At 33.8% G+C, this 23,259-nt stretch overlaps 1 protein-coding gene across 6 annotated transcripts in view; it reads right to left on the bottom strand.

Moving 5' to 3' along the window:
• STXBP5 (syntaxin binding protein 5) overlaps positions 1–23,259 on the bottom strand; it is a 177,540-nt gene that overhangs the window by 135,344 nt on the left and 18,937 nt on the right. For all 6 annotated transcript variants that reach the window (XM_057738146.1, XM_057738148.1, XM_057738149.1 and 3 more), the window contains exons 3-4: positions 12,859–12,940; positions 9,669–9,769 (exon numbers count right to left, since the gene is read on the bottom strand). In XM_057738146.1, coding sequence (XP_057594129.1) covers positions 9,669–9,769; positions 12,859–12,940 — 183 coding nt within the window. The remainder of the gene's footprint in view (positions 1–9,668; positions 9,770–12,858; positions 12,941–23,259) is intronic.

The raw sequence follows: 23,259 nt of genomic DNA, 5'->3' as shown, positions 1-23,259 counted from the left end.
TAATCCTTTCCTTTTTAGCTTGCGTTTTTTTGTGTATGCTATTTAAGCATATCTTGCTCAGGTCTTACAGATATTCCCTGTGTCTCTTTCTTTAAGTTTTAATTTTTCTGTGTTCACTTCTCTTTTAAGTCTTTAACTGGCTTGTGATCTATTTTACTTATGACGTAGGGACCACTTTTCCCCATTTAGATGAGTTGTCGCAGCATCTTTTGTTTACTGCATCCTGTTTTGTTTGCAGTGCCACTGCTATCATATAGCAAGTGTGTGTGCTCTCTCTCTCTTCATATACATATTGCTGGAGGCCATTTACTGTGTTTTCATTTGTCTTCCCCATGTAATTACTATACCATTTTAATTTCTATATTTTTGTAATAAGTGATATTTAATAAAATAAGCTCCAACATCTTATATTTCTTTTTCAAAACTGTCCTGATTGTTCTGAGATTTTCTTTTTTCCAAATGAATTTTAGATCAGCTTATTAAGTCCAATGAACCATACTGCTAAAATTTAGACTGAAATAGTACTGAATTTATAGATTTGGAGAGGAGTGACATTTTAAAACGAGTATTCCTTTCTTTGAAGCTCTCCATTTGTTTAAGTCGTTTTTTATTTCTTCAAAAAAGTTTTAGTATTTTCTCCACACACACACCGAATACTTTTTTGCTAGTGTTATTTCTAGAAACACTGTTGCATGATCTGTGCTTTTTCCTCCTTTTCCTGCCATTTACTTTCATTTTGTGTAATTATGTTTTAGGTATATCAGTTTAGTAGCTGTATTTTGTTGTTTTTTTAATCCAATCTCAAAATTTCAAAATTTCAGTAGTTGATTTTAGTATATTTATTTACAATGATTTTAATTACTGATATAGTTGAACTAAGGTTTTAATCTTATTTAAACCTTTTTCTTTCTATCATTTTATCTCTTTTCCTGACCCTGATATTTTCTTCATTTCCTTCTCTAATGGCTTTAATATTATATGTTTTCTATCTCAGCAGTCACTCTTACACTTCTAAGACACATTTAACTTTGTAGCTGCCTAAGGAAGTCTGAAAGAATGAGTACTGCGGGGAGGGGGGGGGGCGGGGGGGCTTAGTGTCAGACAAGTGTTATATTTTTTGAGTTCTTTCATACCTGACGATGTTGGAATATAGCTGATAAAGGTATTTCTAATTCTATTGGTTATGTCAGAAGTTAGCCCTTTCAACCTAAAGATATTTTAGCTCCACAAAATGTTCTTCACTTATGCCTCTGATCACAACTTCTCTCCCCATGGTTCTGTTTTCTCCTGTCTTCTCCACCAAAAAAATCCCCACAATCCTTAGGCTGAAATCTCCATCCTCTACCTTTATCTTATCATTGTATCATATTCATCCCATTGCCCTAAAGTATTTTTATTTTGAAGCAAATTACAATACATAAGTTTCAATTTTAAGACGTTAGACTAAAGAGAAGAGATAAAAATAAATTAGATATTAAGAGATAAGAATAAAATTAATAAACCCACAAACTACTTCACTTAGAAGACACTGAAATAGAACTTCTGATAAATCATATTAGAAATATGTTAATATAAAGTGAGAAAGGAAAAATAGAAAATACAAAAGTAAATTTAAGTACACAAGAATACAGTGGGATACAAGCCTCTTATAATGAAATCCATTGTATTCTAAATCATAAAATTTATTCAAGAAAGAGGAAAACAAAAAGGATCAATAACCATAAATGAAACTGAACATATTTAAATTATATACAAAAAAATTTCTAGCCCTAAAAAGTTTAAATATACTCTAAAAATATTCAGAAAATAGATAATTCCTCTATCAATTTCTCTATCTGACCTAGACAGGAAGGAAGGGAGGGAGGAAAGGAAGACAGACAGAAAGCTCACTCAATTCTTTAAAATGAGGGAAGGATTCCCTGATACCAAAATTGACAATAACAGGAAAAAGCTATATTCCAGTCTCACGAACAGAAGTAAAAACCCTCAAGAATATATTAACAATCACATTTAACAATATAAAATAATTTTCAACTTTAAAAAATTTCACAGGCATACAAGAATGTTTAGTGTTAAGGAATCTATTAATGATATAGATTAAATCAATATGGAAAAGGGAAGTGAAAAATTACATGATAATCTAAAAAGATGTTACAAAGGCATTCGATTAAAATTTAACTTCCATAATTGACAACCAACTCTTAGTAGAAGCAATATTATTAAAATTATTAAGAAGAAAGAGATACTTGCTATCAACAATATCACTGAACACTGTTCTGGAAATTCTTGCTGTATGTAAGGCAGGAAAATGAAAAATAAAACCTTCACCTTCATTTTGAAAATCACTGCCAAATAATTACAGATGGAAGTCTGCTGTATTTCCCAGGCATGCTCGTTTAGGAAAAAGAAATACACTGTCCAAAGCTTTATTCTCCCATCTCACTCTTTTTACAAAAAAAGAAAAGATTTAAAAGCTTTGCTATGGGCCAAGGACCGAACAGCACCCCGAGGATAATCAAACAACCCAGCCAGTTTTGGATTAGTAAGGGGCATAAAGATTATATACAGAGTTTTAGCCTGGAGCAAATACTCTCATTTTTTGCTCTTTTTTTATTTGTTTTTTTCTGTTTGAAGAGGCTCCCTCTTAGAATCTACCTCCCAGGTAATTAACACAGTGTGTAGAGGATTATGCCTTCTAGAGAAAAGAGATTCCTCTCTGTGTCTCCAAAGGCAATGAGGTACCAATGAAACATTTTTTGGAGCATTTACCAGATGTCAGGCATTGAGACTGCTGCTGAGAGTAAAATAAGGAAAATACAATTTATTTTCTAATCAAGAGGACAATCAAGAAACCAAGGTAAAGTAAGCATGGTATGTGCTATTTTGGGAAAGAGCACCATACTATATGGGGTCATACAAAACCTAGTCTTGGGAACTTACAGAAAAACCTATAAAAGAAATGACGAGACTTTAAAGATGAACAGGCATTAGCTAGACATAAAAAGAGAATCCTTAAGTGTCTTTTGAGCAGAGAGATCAGCTCATACAAATAAGCAGGAGAGAGGATGGTTCATTAAAAAACTGAAAAGTCAGGGTGCCTGGATTATAATCATAAAGAGAGGGAGAAATGTAGTGAAATAAAATAATGGTGATTAAAAAGTAGAGTCACAGGTCCTGCAACATCTTTTAGGGAATGCTAAATATTTTAAAGTTTCAACTGCATGTTGAAGGCAGTGAAAAGTACAGTGGACACTGGTTGTTTATCTACCTACCATCCACTCCTCAGTCCACTCCTTCCTATAACATTAGTCAGATGTTCTTTAGAGTACCCATACCTTACTCAAGTAACCCATATATTGATACTATGCAAGACACACCAAACTGAATTCTAGAGATAAGCCAAACCAATCAGAGCAATTCCATGCACTTGCTGCCATTTTAAGTCAGATAATCTAAGCCTAAAACCAATCAGATGAATTCCCTAAATGAAGGTCAACTGATTTGGGATCTGAATTGGGATTGGCAAAATTTCTCCACATCAGTACCTTGATTAGAATTGAATAATTAGAAGATGTGTGTTTATCAGGGAGTGGGAATCCTGGGGACCACCTTAGAATTCTGCCTCTAATAGTCTTTTCTTCACCCTTCTAAGATTCACATCCCTCCAAAATGCAACACATTCACCCATCTCAATATCCCCAAAGTCTCAATCAATTACAATATTAATTCAAGTCCCAAATCTTAAAATATCCCCTCAAAAATTCCAAATCTCATCATCTAAACTTGTTGCAGATGAGGGTTCTGAGTGTAGCCATTCAATATAGATCTTGGGCACAATTCTACTCCATCTGTGGACCTATGAAACTAAAGAGACGGATGATCTGCCCCCAACACTCCAAGCATTCAATGGTTGGACAGGTATAGGATTAACAATTGTAGAAATTCCTGTTCAAAATAGGAAAAAGTGGAAGGTAAAAAGGAGTCCATAACAGTTTCGAAATCCAGTTGGGCAAATGTTGGATTTGTCTTAATTAGGCTTCAAGGCCTGTGAATAAGCCTCTGTGGCTCTCCCCTCCTAATCACCCTTTTTTCATAAAAGGGAGCAATTGTTTACAGCTGAGTACTTTTATCGGCCTGCTTCCAGTTGCAGCCTCCTTTCTTGTTGTACTCTGCTTCTGTAAGTCCAAGCTGGCAATGCTTCTGCTATACAATTTTCTCAAGCAACTTGTGGGTCTTGAATACAAGATCTTATGCCCAATATCTATACTGAATGGTTACACTCAGAACCCTCATCTGCAACAAATATCACTGGGTTTTCTGCATTAGAAGTCACACCCACAAATCCTGCGGAAGATAATACCTTCTCTGTCTAGGCTGTTGCTGAGAGGCCTAAGGGATGATATTCAAACTTCCTACAGGCTGGTTGAGAAGATCTGTAGGGCATTCTTAATTTCTTAAAAGAGCCCTTTAAGTGAGTAAATATTTTGACCTTTTGGTCTTTAGAAGATTTTTAGTGAAAAGTTGTTCAGCCACATCCTCATGTTTTTTCCCTATGCCACACTTTCAGAAGCAATCTCCCTTTTGCCATATAGATCAGGGTAGGAATTTCCTGAATTATCAAGTCCTGGTTCATTTAATGATTCTTCCATCAATTAATTTCTCTCCTCTTGCATTTTACTATAAAGCAGCAAGAAAAAGTCAGATCACACCTTCAAGCCTTTCCTTGGAACTCTCCTCAGCTAAAGGTACAAGTTAATACTTATACACTGTGCAAGAGACACTTCTTTTAAGCTTCCTGCCACTATAACAAAGAACTTCCTGCAGTTTCCAAAACCATGTTCCTCTTTCTTCTGAGCTCTCTCTGGCAGCAGTCTCCAGGTCCAGAGTCCTACAAGAGCCTGTCAAAACAACTTAGGCTTTTCTATCATGTTCTCCCAAATTCTTCCAACCTCTACTCACTGCCCGATTCCAAAGCGATGTCTACATTTTTAGGTATTTGTTACAGGTATCCCCTCCTTCTATATCTTTTTATAACTGAGTACATTATAAAGCCCTTGTGCAACTAGACCAGTCTCTTTGGCTGTCTCTAATTTCCTTCTCAGAACTTCTTAGTTATAAATTTACTCTAGGAAGTTATCCAACATTTCCTGACTTTTACAGTCTCAAGGTCATCAAATCACAACAGTTTTTCTCTGAACACTGAAAATGTTTGTTTCCTTTTTAAATTTTGTCTCAATATGTGGTTCTCGACACTTAAAATCCCATGGTGACTCATTTCCATATTAATGAGCAATTCTCTTTGCAGTTTACAATTAGGTCTGGAGTAGTAGACCCCTCTGCCTGCCTTCCTAACAAGCCTGGATATCATTCCATTCCTTTGTTCCAGTCCTGAATTTCCTCTCACCAAATCGTTCTCATTTCTAATGCTTGTATACATTTCATTAAGCTGCTTTCAAAGAAAAGTATTTTGCCAATATTTCGCAATTACCACAAAAACGAACTCTAGGTCTAGAATCTCTTCCAAGATTATGATTTTTTTCTTGTTAAATATGTGCAATGAATTAATTCAAAATCTTTGAAAGACCTGTATAGACTTTTTGAGGGCTGATATCTAGCCAAATTCTCCTTTACAGCTATGCCCTGTTCTTGTGCAGACTAAGCAAATTACGTCTATAAATACACAAAACACAGTATTTCGGTACTATCATAACAAGAATATAATGGCACAAATTAGTTTCTGTTTCTACATTATTTTCTTTATGCTACTAAGAAAATCTGATGCCAAGGCAGCAGTCAATTCCTGAAGTACCTTATAGGCACCAACTCTCCCAAATGCTGTATTGGTATCTGAATGGATTACTCCTTTTATCAGTTTTTTTTCTTTTCTTTAGAGGACTTTGGACACTGATGCTCCACTGATAACTGTTAAGATGAAATTTTGATTATTAATGGTTTAGTAATCCATATAATATTGTATTTTCCTAACCATTTAGTTTAGAATGCATACATGATTATTTTATTCTCTAAACCAATAAATGTATCATCAAATGAAAAAGCTTTAAATCAGAGTAAGTAAACTATAAGTTAGAGTATTAGAATAAAAGAAAATACATCTTTAAAAGAAATATAAAAAGTAGGAGGAAATAAGCATACAAGCAGAAATTGAGTAAAATAGAATCATAAATAAAGAAAATTAACAACAAAAGAAATATATTAGTTTCAATATACAGACTCAGCTATTCAGGTGTCTAATATATTTATGGAGAAAAGATTCTATTCTCTGAAATTTCACGTTGGGAATAGTAAGTCCTAAATAGGAAAGCCCTGATATAAATTTACTCTTTAATCTTAAAAACATTTCATATATTGTTATTTAAAAACTATTACGCAAAAATTTAACATGGACAAGAATATTGGTCATGCTAATTCAAGGTGATGAAGAAAGACTAGCAGTTGTAGTCGCTGATAAACCCACAACTTCCTCCCAATTAAACCTCCTTTAAAGGAAAAAAAACAACAACATAGAAGCTAAATGGAACATATTCTGATAAGGCAACTGCCAGATAGAATTTTACTTGTCAAATTCACAGTCTCTACCAAAACCAACACACACAGTAGTGAAGTAACGTCTAAATTCATGCAGTTAAACCAAGACTTGAGACTCTAATTTCTATATTTTTCCTTAAAAACCATAAAAATGAAATTCTATCAAAATATCCACATTACATGGTTGCATAATAGTGTGAATGTACTTAACGCTACTGAACTGTGCAATTAAAAATGGTTAAGATAATAAATTTAATGTTATGTGTATTATAGCACAATTTTTAAAAATTAAAACCAGAAAAAATTCACATTATGAAAAATACAAGTTAAATCACTACAATTTCTATTTATGTAAATTTCTATTAAAATAAGAAAATTTAACTACTTATTAAAATAAGAATATTACAATAAAAACTGAGTTATTTAACAACTGTTCAAATTGTAATAAACCTGATTTATAAAATTTTCATATTTTTCCTATCCTTCCTAGTTTCAGAAGTAAAAATGCAAATAGCATAAAAATGAAATAGAGTAATTTAACTTAGCCCAAACTATTGTGGAATGAGGGGAAAACTAACTAGGATGCTGCTTATTGTACTTCGATGTCAACAATAAAAATAAGCAGTGTGGTAGTTATTACAAGCATTCATAAATATTCCAGCTCTTTTTCTTCTTGGTTAGATCAGTAAAACTATGGATGGCCATGTGACTTGCTCTGGCCCAAGAAATGAGAGTGGAAGAGATTGTATCACTTCCAGGCAGAAGCTTTAGGAGCCAAAACATGCTTCACCGTATTCTTTTTCTCTCCACTACAGTGACTGGTAATATTGTAAATACTGGCTATTCCTCAGCCAGGATTCTGAGGGGGAGTGGTGGACTCTGAAGATGCAACCACCAAGAAGGGCTACTATTTTTGTATTTCAAACAAAGGTGCCTTCTGTTTGTCAAGATATGTGCCTATAGGCACCTTATAGACTAGCTTACTGCTCCTTATCCACATTTATCAGAGTTTCTTGTAGACCATCCATAGGGGTACTATAGGGGAAACGTACTACCATATCAGACAATCATGGGACTCTGACACTCTGGAACTCTTTAAGGTTTGACTCTTCCAGCATGAAGATTACCCTGATAATCTGCAGTGTACATTCGTGAACCTGGACCACACATTGCCACATTCCTGTGTCACAATGAGGAATACGGGCATGCCACTGGCAAAGGAGTTCTCAGAGATATTCTTCTACTAGAATTCTACATCCTGGAAGAATCCCTTCAATGGATGGTGGTTTAAAGAACTTCTACAGCACTACACCAATCAAATAACATCACTCTAATGTGCCAGAGTGCAGGTTTTCTTAACTTTGACACTATTGATATTTTGGACCAGATAATTCTTTGTTATGGAATGGGGGGCTGTCCTGCGATTTTTAACATATTTGACAGTAACTCTGATTTTATCTACTAGATGCCATTAGCACTGCTCACCCACCCCCAAGTCCATAAAAAATGCCTCCAGACATTGTCAAATGCCTTCTGGGAGGGAAAAATGCACCAGGTTGACAACAACTCTGCTAGACCTACACTTCCATTTCCAGTAGGTAGTTTAAGACTGACGGCACGAAGATGGGTACTTGGACTAAGATGCCTACCACCACCAGTCCTATGGCATTTGAGGCTGATGGAGGGCTCCCCTTGAGATCCCACTGGCAAATAGACTAAGCAACCCTGCCCAGCAAATTGAGATAGCCCTACTCCCAGCAGGTAGAAAAGAATCAACCTTGACATTTTGCTTCATCTTCCTCCCCTATCTCATCCCTCCCTCCTTCCATCAACTCCTCCTTCTACTTCTCCTAGAAGCAGAACCATGATTTCAAGCCTCTTAGATGATTTACCTTCCCAGACAAGATGTAGCCCAACAGCAAACTTTGTTACTGATCCCTTGCTGGGTCTCGTCTAGCATACAATGTAGATATGCCCTGGTGCTGGCTAGAAAAGTCCGAATTTCTACATATATTCCCAGCAGCCTCTTTAGCTTGCCGACTTTGGAAGGCCACTGTGGACAGAAGGCCAGACTCACAAACAGACTCATCAGTTTATATAACCTGAATGGATTGATATTTATCAAAACAGGGACATGGCCTGATCCTTGGACATGGATTGGGCAGTCTAATGCCTGCCTTCCCACAGGCATGGCCTGACATTAACTCCACTGCATTCAGATACTAGCTAGACCCTAATTTCTTAACCTTAACACACACATATATATACACACACACACACCCACACACACACTAAAAAATACTCATAAGCACTGGGGGAAGGAGGACTATATTCCTTACTCATAGTTCATACCAAAGTAAGTTCCATATGAATCAAAGTTTAAGCATAAAAATGCAGCTTTAAGAGCACTATAAAAATGGAGAGAATGTTTAATAAAAATGGAGTGAAAATGGCTTTTCCAATGAAAGCAAAAAACTCACAGGTCACGTGAGAGATGTCTTTGATCAAGTCGTTCACGTCTACAAATTTATCTTACAGATATGTTTGTGTAAGCGGACAAAGAAATGTATATAACATCACACAGCATAATGAACAGGAGACTGAAAACGATATAAATGTCCATTTATATAAAATCTAGTCCTGGATATATCAAATGTCTAGTCAATTGATGAAGACTGACAATAAAATATGGCACTCTCATACGAAAAAATATCATGCAGTTATGAAAATGACTAAAGAAGATTTAAATATACCAACATGAAACAATCTACCAGATATATTGTTAAGTGAACACAAGTTACAGAAAGAACATGCCTTCCCTTTTATGCAAATATAAAGTTATACGGAGAGATTTTTGCTTAGTATACAGACTTAAGTATTTCTAGAAGGACACAAAAGAAATTTATGTGGGTACCTCTGGAGAGGAAGATGGGTCTGGAAAGGAAGGAAACTTGCTTTTTACTGCATATGCTTTGAAGTTTTTGAATTATCTTTTGGATTGTGCATAAAATCCACCACAAAAAAATGAAATTAAAGAATAAAATTCAAAGAAAAATTTCAAAAAAGAAAAAATATATATATAGACACAAATATATATATAAAATAAGTGAGAAAATTCTTACCTTTCTCTGCAAAATTTAAGTGAATGTAGTATGGCAGGTCTCTTTTGACGTAAATTCCATAAATGTAAGGTGTCATCAGCCAAGGCACTCACAAGAGCTCCCTTAAAAATAAAGGGTAATATATTGTATATAGAATACATTTACAAACATTAATGCTACTAAAGAGCTACCAAAAAACTCCTTCCCAAATTTCAAAACTCTCTGCCAATAGATTTATTTCTGAGAAACATTTGCCTCACCCAAATTCTAAACAGCAAATATAAAAGAGTATATTATGTGTATACATATGTATAAAAATACGTTTCAACATCAACAATTTAAGGTATAATTTATTATTTTTTATAAACTAAAAGTGTACTAGGATCTAGTTGGTTATAGTTACAGTTGATAAGTGGTTATGTAAAATTAGAAGTCAGACTGTAAGTTACTTGGTCCCTATTGTACATATTTCCTTGACTATATGATATGAAGTAACCTTCCCATTTAATTTGGCTTAAGACAAATCCTTATGAACATACTCTGCTTAGATCATAATTCTACTACTAGAGTGATATGGAAAACAAAGATAGTATTCAGCACTGTATATATATATATATATATAATTTCAATGTCCAAAGGGTTGAAAAATCTGACTAATTTAGAAAGTTAAAACAGCTGATACTATTAAACGTTATTAATTCTGGAGAAGAAAACCATTGGCAGTGTGTGAGAATCATGCAGGGGGCTCAGTCTCAACCCAGACCCGACAAATCAGAATTTTCAGAGCAAGGACCATTGCAGGTGTATTTTTAAAAATCTCCAGAGGTGATTCTGATGTGTGAATACGATTAAGAATCTATAAACTAAGGCTGATTTATTAAGACATATGAATGTTTGTCCTCAAAAGAGGAAGATATTCCTGATCTACACTGAGAGAATAAGACAAAAGATGCAACATGAAGAACTTATTTTAATTTCAAAAAAGATTTGCAATGCCAATCCTTTAGGTTATTATGAGAAATCTTAAAATCTCCCTTTTTTAAAATAGGAGTTTCTCATTTATCTAAGAGAACTAAAATAGCTCTGAAGACAAGATCTACATTAAATGATCTCTCCAAGACCCTTCCACATTTGAAAGTGTATGAGGGCTACTCTACTGTGTAATTCCTATTGCTACAATATGACTGCTGGAAAGCAGAAATACATGAAGTCCACATACTTCCTTTCACTAGAAAGCATCCTCTTATCTCTAACACTTTGAAGCAGAGGATCTCAAAGGATTCAGAGTATCAAAGATTTGTACTCTTCATTCTTACTTCCATCAGTTTCAGACAGGTTATCTTCTTTCTCAAGATGTTTGCCCCATCTTAGTATTTCAAGGAAGAAGAGAAAATGTAGAGCCAATATGGCAATCATAGCTGACCGCCTATGGTGGCTCACTTACCTACATATGGTTTTCCAAAACTGAAAACAAATAGCTACTCCCAGGTGTCAGATTTCCATAGCCACCCCCATTTAAATATTCATACTTTGCTAAGCATTTTTTAAAACTGTCACTTCTAAGTACTTAAACTGTAACATTTAAGCATGCAGAATAAAACAGTCATATCAAAGAACTTTATGATAAATTCTATAGAAAAGAATCCTGTATTATGAATAATGAGGGCATCAACTAGTTAAGGTTTCTAAAATTTAGGTGTATAGGTAATCAGTTTGCAATGTGTTATTTACATTAGCTCATAATGCTTTAAAAAAAAATCATCTTAACACAAGTATAAAGATGGAGAATATGTTAGTGGTTGCCAGGGATTAGGGACTGAGAGCAGGAGGAGGTACAATTATAAAAGGGGTAGCCTGAGGGCATTCCTTTATGGTGATGGAACTGATCTGTAATCTTGTTCCTCTTGGTCATTATATGAAATGTATATATGGAATAACATGAAACTATACACATACACACAATGAATGCATGTAGAAACTGGTGGTGAAATCTAAATAAAGTCTCTAGTCTAGTTAATAGTATTGTATTGATGTCATTCTCCTGGTTTAATATTTCATTATTGTTATATAATATGTTACTATTGGAGAAAAGGGGGAAGGGTACATAGGACCTCTATTCTGAAGCTAATTGCCATTCTAATTATTTTGTAATACTTTTTTCTTAAAAAGGAAAAATAATCTCACGTATGGATTCAACAACTTTCTACATTGTGACTTTTTTATCTGTATTTTAACATTTTACAATGCCTATTATTCAGTCCTACACAGACTACTGAAGTTTTCACACTTCCTCTCACCCTGAAAAACCTACACAATTGCATATAATTTGGATCACAGTTTTACTAAAATTTTTATATTACCCTCTTTAGCTCTTTACATCCATATTGCCTCTCTTAAATCCTCTGATATGAAGAAAAGATTTATCAAAAGCCAGAAGTATTTTTTTCCTCTCATATATATCTAGAAATTTATTCCATGGAACCCAAGGACCTAGGCGCAAAAAGAATGCCCACAAACTATCCTCACATCTAAGTACAGAAGAATCTTTTCTGGAGTAATTTTTCTTCTAGCTTTTCTAGCTTCCAACTTTTCCTTCTAGCTTTTTTCCTTCTAGCTTCTCCTGCCTGTCGCTACTTGCAGTAAACATCTATTGTCAGAGCGGCTCATATTTTTTTAAACACACTACAAACATTGTTTACTCTGCTAATAAAATGATGTATCTCTAGCTCCTTCCAAACTTTACACTCTATCAAAAAGAAAGGCATCAATTACTTCAATCAATAAGTGATACAACAAGAACTTTGGACAATAACCAGTTTCTAATGGATTTTGGTTTCCTGGACGTATTTCAAAACAACTCACTGGAGAAGTACATTTTGTTATTTATAATGAGGTCAATCATTGAAAAAATGTTAATGTAGATTTTTATGTTACATAACTTTCAATATCTGAAATAAAATTTAAATGCAGCACATTGTACCAAAAAGATCTACCTTATGCCATTCTATTTTCAACACTGTTTTGAGAAACATCTTACATTATTCATGTAACTATCTGTGATGATGCCTTAAAGTGAATTACGATTAGATCTGACCTACAAGAAATTCATTTTTGTTCAAATAGATAAATATAATTGCATGCAAGAATTTTGAGAGATAGGATGTGGCCCTATTTCATACATAAGCAGGAGAGATTAAAGCAATTCACTAACCTCATTAATCAGGAACTGGAGCTGGATTACTGCAGCTCCGCTGTCATGCTGGCAATAACATTCTACTCCTGGACGACCAAAGCTGTCATTAATTTCATTAAGGAGGTATGGCATATATGAGATTTTCATAGCAATTGACAAGTTATGTAATAGAGGCAAACATTTCGATAACCTGATACAGGCTATTTACTAAGGTCAAGATTTAGGGTTAGGTTTGTTACATATAAATCTAATCAGAAGTCTCAGAAATTTCAGGTCTAAAAGAAATAAGACAACTGTCTCTTCTAGAAAAAAAAATTAAAAACAGCAGTATACAGAACCAAGCTACATATATTTAATATACTTTAATATAGTTTACTCTGGCCCAAGTCTTTTTCTTTCACTTAAAGTAAAAAGAAGAGGAAAGGTAGTTGATCTGTAGGGCATCCAATTTTGCCCAAGTCATGAAACAAATCTGAAAAGTAGATAAATGTCATTTTGGAATGTTGCTTTTAGATACAACAATCTTCTTACTGGAATCTTTCATTCCTGTAGTGTCATTTTTAAATAGTATATGCTAAAAATATAATGAAGAACCACATAATTATGTTTGTAATTGTGGCATGTTACATCACCAATGAATGTATTGATATCCATCTTTTATAATACCCTTGAACACACTAATATGTAAATATATATTAATTTGCGTATAACAGGAAATGCACAGCATTTGCTATATGTTGAGCATTATAGTAAACTTGCTATATATCATAACTAATTTAATCCTCACAATCATGAAGAATATATAATTTCCCCCTTATAAGTAGGTAAGGAAATTGAAGCACAGAGAAATTAATTTATCCCAAGTTACACAACTAGGAAGTACAGCAGAAACAATTTGAATTACCATTCTAGCTCTAGAGTCTATACTGCAAAGGAAGTTAAGCTTAATAAAAAACAAAACAAAACCAAAAACTCCAAACACTTACAGAACTTAGTACATGCCAGGTATGTACCAAGTTCATACCTGGTAAAAAAGCATATGTACTTTCACAAACTTGAAATAAGTTAGCCATTTTAACACACTGCTACAATAATCTACTTTTCACTAGTTCATATTAATTGAAAATAAAAAGTTCAATCTAAAGATAAAATTTGATGGGATTTGATAAAATTATATAGCCCTCTTTATACAAATTCACATTGAAGTGAGTAGACTATTTCTATATTCTATCAATACGTGCCCTAGGGTTCTTCTTAATTAAAAATAATTGCACCAAAAGGTTAAATTTCTGTTTTCTCTCTATATATATTTTCCCTTTGATTTCCAGAAGTCTTTCTAGGTGATATTTAATTTTTAATGGCTTTTATTTTATTACTAGCAATTAACTCTTCTATGATTTTATAAACTAGTAGACTGAGCATGTTTAGCCTATACTACCCTACTCTTTAAATACTTCAATTTTTTTATTACTACTATTATTATTATTATTATCAGTAGTACTTTTTCTGCTACATCAATTGCCCAAATGCAACTACATGAAGCCAGATTTCAAATTGCTACTATTGGCACTCGGTAGTGCCAATCACACTTTGGTAGGCCAAAGAGAGGTCTATATCTCTGTTCATCCATTTTTTTCTGTCACATGACAGCAGAGACCTTACCCTTTTAGCCAGTATTTCTAATTTCTAAGTAAGTCTAAGAAACTACTAATTTCTAAGTAATTCTACTCTTTCCAGCTAAAATTCTTTCTGGCACCGATTAGCATATTCTGTATTCCCACCTTACATAAATGGAGTAAAATTTCTCTTATCTGAACAGATCAGGATTAACTAAGTTAATTAAAAATGTAAGCTATTCACAAACAGATGGAGGGACATACCATGTTCCTGGACTGGAAGAATCAACAGTGAAAATGACTGTACTACCCAAAGCAATTTACAGATTCAATGCAATCCCGATCAAATTACCAATGGCATTTTTCACAGAACTAGAGCAAGAAATCTTACGATTTGTATGGAAACGCAAAAGACCCTGAATAGCCAAAGCAATCTTGAGAAGGAAAAACGGAGTTGGTGGAATCAGGCTTCCTGACTTCAAACTATACTACAAGGCCATAGTGATCAAGACAGTATGGTACTGGCACAAAAATAGAAAGGAAGATCAATGGAATAGAATAGAGAACTCAGAAGTAAGCCCAAACACATATGGGCACCTTATCTTTGACAAAGGAGGCACGAATATACAATGGAAAAAAGATAGCCTCTTCAATAAGTGGTGCTGGGAAAATTGGACAGCTACATGTAAAAGAATGAAATTAGAACACTTCCTAACACCATACACAAAAATAAACTCCAAATGGATTAAAGACCTACATGGAAGGCCAGACACTATAAAACTCCTAGAGGAAAACATAGGCAGAACACTCTACAACACACATCAAAGCAAGATCCTTTTGGACCCACCTCCCAGAGTAGTGGAAATAAAATCAAGAATAGACAAATGGGACCTAATGAAACTTAAAAGCTTTTGCACAGCAAAAGAAACCATAAACAAGACTAGAAGGCAACCCTCAGAATGGGAAAAAATAGTTGCCAACGAAACAACGGACAAAGGATTAACCTCCAAAATAAACAAGCAGCTCATGCAGCTTGATACCAAAAAAGCAAATAACCCAATCCACAAATGGGCAGAAGACCTAAATAGACATTTCTCGAAAGAAGACATACAGATAGCCAACAAACACATGAAAAGATGTTCAACATCACTAATCATCAGAGAAATGCAAGTCAAAGCCACAATGAGGTATCACCTCACACCAATCAGGATGGCCATCATCACAAAATCTGGAAACAACAAATGTTGGAGAGGGTGTGGAGAAAAGGGAACTCTCCTGCACTGTTGGTGGGAATGTAAGTTGGTACAGCCACTATGGAAAACAATTTGGAGGTTCCTTCAAAAACTACAAATAGAACTACCATATAATCCAGTAATCCCAATACTGGGCATATACCCAGAGAACACTGTAATCCGAAAAGAAACATGCACTGTAATGTCTACTGCAGCACTATTTACAACAGCCAGGACGTGGAAGCAACCAAAATGCCCATCAACAAACGAATGGATAAAGAAGAGGTGGCATATATATACAATGGAATATTACTCAGCTATAAAAAAGGAATGAGATGGAGCTATAGGTAATGAGGTGGATAGACCTAGAGTCTGTCATACAGAGTGAAGTAAGTCAGAAAGAGAAAGACAAATATTATATGCTAACTTATATATACGGAATCTAAAAATGGTACTGACGAACTCAGTGACAAGACAAGAACAAGGATGCAGATGCAGAGAATGGACTTGAGAACTCGAGGTTTGGGGGGGGCGGGGGTGAAGGGGAAGCTGAGACGAAGTGAGAGAGTAGCATAGACATATATATACTACCAACTGTAAAACAGATAGCCAGTGGGAAGTTGCTGTATAACAAAGGGAGTTCAGCTCGAGGATGGATGATGCCTTAGAGGACTGGGACAGGGAGGGTGGGGGGGAGTCGAGGGAAGGAGGGAATACAGGGATATGTGTATAAAAACAGATGATTGAACTTGGTGTACCTCAAAAAAAAAAAAAATGTAAGCTATTGTAGAGGATCCAAAATACTACTTATCTATTTTTTCATAAAACACACAATTCTGCTAATCTTGTGATATTGGTCAAAGATTATTTTCTCTAAGTGTGGCTCTATTAATTAGGGTTCAGAATTGTTTTTCTTAAATAAAACATAGCCATAACTATAAAATCTGCAGTTTAATTTTTTAACTGGAACTTTAAAGATACTGGCGACGCAATCTAAGTGCAATATGCACACAGAATCTTATTATTTCTTTTCCAATCATCTACTGCTTTCTTATCCATATAGCATCAGACAGGAAATTTTAACTGATTAACCTTCATGAAGTCTTTCCAAAGTATCTTGGATTTTTATATTTTTAAAAAATTTTTTGCATTTACACTTCATCTTTATTATATATTATTAAAGTGAATTACTTGATTATAATATCAAATATAATAGCCACAAAGAGATCTGTGAATATACAAAACTAATTCATGGTAAGTAAAGAACATGCAAACACCTTTACTAATTTGGGCCTCCCAAGAACTAGCCTACTGGTCTTGATACTTCTGTATGCTGTGGGCAACTATCAGCATTTTATTCACAGAGAATGAAAAGTGTCTATAAATCCAGGAAGTCAGTTACATGGAGATCCAAGAACAGTTTTATTCTTACTCTATGTGTGATACTATTAGAGACAAAACTGTACCTTTTATGACATTAGTATTAATGTAGTAATTTTACTTCTAGCTAAGATGTTAAATATATTTTCTTAAAAATCAGAATCACTTACTGAGTATTTACTAAGTTTTAGCCACTGTGTCTTAAATCCTCACAGTAACTCTAAAAGTTTGTTTTCCTAGCAGTTCCCTGGTGGCCTCATGGTTAGGATTCTGGGCTTTCATTGCTGGGGCCCAGGTTCAATTCCTGGTCAGGGAACTGAGACCCCATAAGCCACATGGCATGGCCAAAAATAAATAAATAAAAGTTTGTTATCCATATTTTACAGATGATAATTCTGAGGCTCAGAAGTGTGTTTTTTGTTTTCCCAAGGTTACTACTGATTTATTTCCCTTTTCCTTTGGATAGAGTAGTACTATGCTGTAGCCAGTCCATAACAAATTATTACTTCATAATAACAAGTTTAACATTAAATTCTAAGGAACGGATATTGCTTATATATAATCAAGAGATACTAGTGTGGTAAAATACAGGTTTCAGAGCAAGAAGTTCTCAATCCTGGTGGTGTCAGAATTCTGGCTCTAGTGCAGATTTACTAAACTCAAATTGCTGGAGAAGAAGCCTGAGTAGGTATTTTGTTGTTGTGGTTGTTACTGTTGTTATTGTTTGGCTGCCACAAGAACATCTGAGGCACAGCAAGAATTAAGACACCTACTTTCAAGACAATATAAGCTCCTTAATTAGTTGCTGGGACCTGGAGGGAATTATTACACCTCTCAACTTTCTCTATAAAATGCTATCTAGTCCAGCTTGCAGAATGGTGGCGAGAATTAAAACTGTAGAGTATACTAACCAGATGGTGGCTATTACCATCATTTAACACAATGTATTCACTACTTTAACAAGAACTAAAGTTATCTTACAATGAACATATTGTAATTTAAGAATGTCAGCTCAATATATTAGATCACAAAAGACCGTGTCATAGATGCCAATATTCATATCCTTTCCTACCTATAATTATTATTGCATATATGGTTCTCCTAATATTTGGCATTACTGTTAACAGTTTTATTAAAAAACGGTCAATCACTATAATAAAGGTCTTCTTGGTAAATTCACATTTATTGTGGCTATGTTCAAAATTAAATGAGCATCTGAAATTAAAATGAAGGAAAACCAAAAGGAAAGATTACATATTGAACAAATAGCAAAGATATCTGTTAAATGTAGAAATATTCATTTATTAATCTGATGTCTGCTATTTTATATACGCATCAATCAATTCTAAGGCAAAGCCAAATTATAAGGCTACACTGAATATTTCTTGGTGTCAATTTATCTTACATTCTAATTCTGAACTCCAATGTATTCTTTTAAAAATGTTGCAATCTTCCTATTTTAGATACCTTTAGTCTCAATTTTTCTACTGCTTACCTATCAAGAGCTTTGATATTTACCTAATCCTACCAGTCATCTATGTTTCTGGAATAAAGTAACAATTTATTTGACCCATGACACATGCCAGATACTTCCTGCACAGCTACATTCATGGTTTTTGTCCAGACAAGCACCACCATAACTCATGAAGAAGAGCTGCAGAAGGCACAGCTGTTTGGTTGGGAGCAAAGTCTTTGAATACAGACATGATCTTTGAATTTCGACATGATCCTCAGGGTAAGCAGATACTTAGTCTTGTCTAAAACAACCATAAGACGTTTGGTCCACACCAAAAGGTTCTTCATATTTGGTCACATTTGGTCCTGTCAAAAACATACATGGAGCCATCTGGTCTACTCCGTAAAGTCCTTGATATTGCGTCCTCTCCCAAACCATTTTGCATAGACTAAATACCCTCATGGACATTTTGGATAGAACTAAATTTAAAGAAACTTTGGCATGAATCAAATGTCATATGAATGTTTTAGACAGGACCAAATGTCCTGCTTTTTTAAATAAAACTGTTAATACTTAGTAATGCCAAGCAACAGGGAAGAAAGAAATATTTAAGGAAAAAAAAAATACTAAAACTTGCAGTTAATAAAGAATCATCAGGAAGACGTGTAATGACAGATAAGCAGAAACAAAGACTAGATCGAGTCAAATCTTTTATTTCATAATACTGTACCATCAAATTAAAATTCAAAATAAGCATTCATCCAATTGCCTAAATGGTTATTATATATATGTATATATTTGGTTGGAAAGGGAGGGAGAAAAGAGGAATTAGGAGGCTTTTAAGTATAACATTATCATCATAGCAGTTAAGATTTGTCTAACACTTAATGTGTCAAGCACTATACATGCGCTGCCTCACAAGGAGTACCGTCTATTATAAGCTCTGTTTTTACAAATGAGGAAACTACGTACAACAAGCTTAAATAAATTATGCAAAGCCATACAGCTCGTTAGTAAGGATGCTGGGGTTTGAACCCAATCTAACACCAGAATATATACACAGATAGACACACACACAAATCAAACCTCACTGCCCCCAAAAGAGCCAATTTTCACATGTAAATGTCACTTCCTGACTTATTTTAAGTCATTTTAAAACTAGAAAATTGACACTGAGGGAACCTAATCAGTATCACTAAAGGCAGACTAGTCTAAAACAATAAAACTAGACCAAATATAACTTTTAGTAGCAAGTAAACACCATAAACCAAGTAGGCATAAAGGATACACCAAAAATTTCTTCCTAGGTTCATTTTTCATGTTTGTTCATGGTAATAAACACCTATTTTAATAATGAAGCACTATGGCCAAGCAGAATAAGCAAAAAGCTAGAGTTCTGTATTCTAATTCTAGTTGAAACTTTGAGATAGTCTCCTTATAAATATCATCATGTGTAAAATGATGAGCCAACAAACATTTTAGAGACTATAGCTATGTGAGAGGAACAGTTCTTAGCAAAGTTAAATAAGATATTAAAATGTGTAAACAACCCTGTCTTCAAAAAACAAAATCAAACACCCTTTTGCGATAAAGCACTCAAGGAGAAAGGAAATTCCTCAACCTGACAAAGGGCACATATGAAAAAACCCTCAGTTAGCATTATTATACTTAATGCTGAAAGACTGGATGCTTTTGTGCTAAGCCTAGGAAAAAGAAAGGATGTCTATTCTTACCATTTCTACTCAACATTATACAAGATGTTCTAGCCAGGGAAAACAGGCAAGAAAAAGAAATAGAAAGTATCCATGTTGGAAGGGAAGAAATAAAGTAAAACTGTCACTACATGATCTTACAGATGGAAAATTCTAAATTTAAAAATTTAGAATAAAAATTAAAAAATTAAAAAAACTATTAGAATGAATAAACAAGGTCACACAACATAAGATCAATACACAAAAAATCAATTGTACTTCTATACACTGGCAATAAACAATCTGAAGTGGAATTAAATAATTCAATTTATAAGAATATCACAAAAAATACTTGGGAAAAAACTTATCTATAAAAGTGCAAGACTTGTGCACTGGAAACTACAAAACATTGCTGAAATAAGATCTAAGTAAATGGAAAGACATCCCATACTGAAGAAACAGAAGACATAATAATTGTGAAGATGGCAATATTCAAATTGATCTACAAAAGTAACACAATATCAGAATCCCAGCTGTTTGCAGAAATTGATGTCAATCCTAAAATTCATATGGCAATGCAAGGAACCCAGAATAGCAAAATAAACTTGACAAAGAAGAACAAAGTTAGAAGACTCAAAATTCCCCAATTTCAAAACTTACTACAATGTTACAGTAATCGAGACAGTGTAGTATTAGCATAAGGGCAGATATATAGATCAACGGAATGATCTAAGAGTCCAGAAACAAATATTTACAATCAACTGACTTTGACAAGGATGTCAAGACACTTTAAGGGAGAAAGAATAGTTTTTTCAACAAATGTGGCTGGGACAACTGGATAGCCACGTGAAAAAGAATGAATTTGGATCACTACCTCACACTATATACAAACGCTAGCTCAAAATGGAACAGAGATCTGAATGTAAGAGCTAAAAGTATACAACTCTTAGAGGAAAACATACAAGGTTAACATTGTGACCTTAGATAAGGTCATGGTTGCTTAGGTATAAGACCAAAAGCACAAGTCACAAAGAAAAAAAAGATAAATTGGATTTCGTCAAAATTAAAAACATTTGTGCTTTAAAGGACACCATCAAGAAAGTGAAAAGACGATCCACAGAATCGGAGAAAATATTTGTGAATCATATCTGATAAGGATTTAACATTCAGAATATACAAAGGGCTTTAACAACTGGACAAAAAGACCATACAATTTAAAAATGGGGAAAGAAAATAAATGGATATTTCTCAAAAGATATGCAAATAGCCAAAATATACACGAAAAGATGCTCAACATCATTAGTCATTAGGGAAACGCGAATCAAAATCATAATGAAACATCACTTCACACCCTCTAGTATGGCTGTAATAAAAAAGACAATAAGGGTTGGTGAGGATGTGGAGAAATTAGAACCCTTAATTATTGCTGGGAGGAATGTAAAATGGTGCAGCCACTTTGGAAAATAGATTGGTAATTCCTCTACAATATATACAAAGTTAACATATGACTCAGCAATTCCACTGCTACAGATATAAACAAGAGAAATGAAAACATACATACACAAAACTTCTACACAAATGTTCACAGCAGCATTATTCATAATAGCCAAAAAAGGAAAATCCAAATGTTCATCAACTTATCACTGGATAAACAACATGCAGTAGACTTATACAATGGAATATTCAGCTGTGAAAATAATACACACTACAATATGGATAAACCTTGAAAATACCACACTAAGTAAAGCCAATCATAAACTACATATTATATGATTCCATTTACATGGAATGTCCTAAACAGACAAATCTATAGTAATAAAAAGTAGACAGGTGATTGTGAAGGACTGGGTGGAGAGGGTAATGGGAAGGAACTGCTAATGGGTATAAGGTTTCTCACTGTGCTAATGAAAATGTTCTGAAATTAACAAGTGCTGATGACTGAGTATCTCTGAACATAATGAAAAGCACTGAACTGTACACTTTAAAAGGGTGAATTTTATGGTATATTCAAATATTTCAATAAAACTTATCTTAAAAAAGAATCAGCCTGAATGAATGATAACAGACAAAAAAAAGACTACGAATTTAAAAATGACTGCAATTCTTAATGAAACAAGTTAAAACATTATACTCAAATATAATTTAAAAATCCCTTTAATCTGAGATTTTAAAATATCTTTTATACACAACAAATGAATTTAACTACTTAGCAGTCTAAATGAAATGCAGCATAGTAAGAGGACAAAATAAGACTAGAATTAACATTTTTGCAATTAAGCTCTTTTTTTTCCCCGTCTGTCTGCACCCAATTTTTAAACATTTTTATTTCATTCAAGATTTAAACACAGGAACTATTCAACAGATAAGAAAAAAAGAAAATGCAGTGTTCTCTTAAACAAATGAGAACTTCAACCATATAAATAAATAGTATGGTTTTAGAAACACATAAGTAAAATCCCAAGAAAAGTATTCTTTTCCATTATAAATTATGATAATTTATGTTCATAATTTATAAAGGAAAATATACATTAATCCTTAAAATATACTGATGAAGAATTTTCAGGAAATTTCAATTTAAAAAAACAATGCATTGAAAAGTAGGGAAAAGATGCTTTGATACAAAATAGTAAGCTGAACAAATATGTTTGCTATAACTTTGTCTTAAGAACCTGTTTAAAAAAAAAAAAGTACAGCCAAAAGATAAGGAACTTGGAAAATATAAGGAAAAAAAATGCACTATAAAGGATTGTTTTAGGAGAGGTAACATTTAACAAGAGAAAAAATAAATAAATAAAACTTACCAAAGAAGCAACAGGACAAAAACGTATTTTACTTAGCTTCTTAAAAAAAAAAAAAAGTGTCTTCAGATGGAAGTACCCAGAATGATCAATGAAATAACACCTACACCTAAATACACCACTGTAAAATCTTATCACACAAACACTTAAGACCCTATGGGCTACCAGGAAAAAAATTACCATTTGGATGGCAATAATAACTGGTAAATTAAAGAAGAAACAAAGCAGAGCTTCTTGTACTAAACT

This window comes from Hippopotamus amphibius, chromosome 6 (genome assembly GCF_030028045.1).
Source record: "Hippopotamus amphibius kiboko isolate mHipAmp2 chromosome 6, mHipAmp2.hap2, whole genome shotgun sequence".
NCBI lineage: Eukaryota > Metazoa > Chordata > Mammalia > Artiodactyla > Hippopotamidae > Hippopotamus > Hippopotamus amphibius.
Note: the sequence above shows the minus strand (reverse complement) of the source record. Positions and strands in the feature narration are given on the sequence as shown.